Raw genomic sequence first — 901 nt, 5'->3', positions numbered from 1 at the left:
AGGGTCAGTACAATTGACTTACAACATATCCCTATTTGCTACATTATAAAGTGGGTTCCCTTTATGAGAATTTGAGTTATGCGCTGTTTTCCAGGAATGCGTGTACACCGTAAAGCGAGGGGAACCTGTAGTGACACTGAAAGAAACTCATTCTGCTGGTACATTTCCAAAGCGAACAGAGCAGTCTTTCATTTCTATCCCGGTAGCGCATTGGAAACCACTCCCCCTATTGCACATGCAGACACGTGGCAGTTGTTCCGTGTCAGCAAACTAGGATCCATGTTTGAAACCTATGGTTAAAGCCAATTTTTACTTTATTTACATCTCTGCCGCACTTGCTTAGACGCACCGTCGCTGCAGGCCACAGCTAGCGCCTGCGAGGGCCCGCAGGCGACACAGTTCGGTTGTCTCAGGAGTTACCGTAGGGCGCACAAGCAGCTGGAGATACTAGCCTCACGTTTGTCCGCGTCAGCGCGGCTGAGTCTCCCGGTTTCTAAAAACGCGGATCCTGGTTCCTCCGGGCGCAGCTCCATCTGCGGGTGGTCAGGCAGGCGGGCCCCGCTCTACCCCTGCGACCGAACCACGAGAGCTGGAAGCTGCGGCCAGCGCCTCCTGGCGGCCCCCCGGCCTGCTCCCCGCCCCGCCCCGAGCGGCGGTCACGTGCGGGGGCGGGGCGTGACGGGTGCTGGGTCACATGACAGGGGCGCGGGTCGGGGCCGGGGCCGCTACTGCTCGGGGTGGGAGTCGGACGTGGAGGGGAAGTGATCATGGTGAGCGCGGGCCGGGGGCCCGTTACTCCCCCTTCCCTTTCTCCGCCCTCGGCCTCGGCGCCTCGCCCGGCTAGGGGCTGTGGGGCCCGCGTGCGCTGCGGGCCTGGGGAGGCCGGACTCGGCGGGCCCCG

The 901-nt window shown here is 61.6% G+C and overlaps 1 protein-coding gene across 1 annotated transcript in view; it reads left to right on the top strand.

Annotated features, from left to right (window-relative positions):
* Positions 1–675: 675 nt before the first annotated feature.
* Positions 676–901, top strand: part of VPS26A (VPS26, retromer complex component A) — a 32,612-nt gene continuing 32,386 nt past the window's right edge. The window contains exon 1 of the mRNA XM_019507847.1: positions 676–770. Within this exon, the coding sequence (XP_019363392.1) occupies positions 768–770 (3 nt within the window). The 5' untranslated portion in view covers positions 676–767. The remainder of the gene's footprint in view (positions 771–901) is intronic.

Source organism: Gavialis gangeticus, unplaced genomic scaffold (assembly GCF_001723915.1).
Source record: "Gavialis gangeticus isolate Ggan-Ray unplaced genomic scaffold, GavGan_comp1, whole genome shotgun sequence".
Classification (NCBI taxonomy): domain Eukaryota; kingdom Metazoa; phylum Chordata; order Crocodylia; family Gavialidae; genus Gavialis; species Gavialis gangeticus.
Note: the sequence above shows the minus strand (reverse complement) of the source record. Positions and strands in the feature narration are given on the sequence as shown.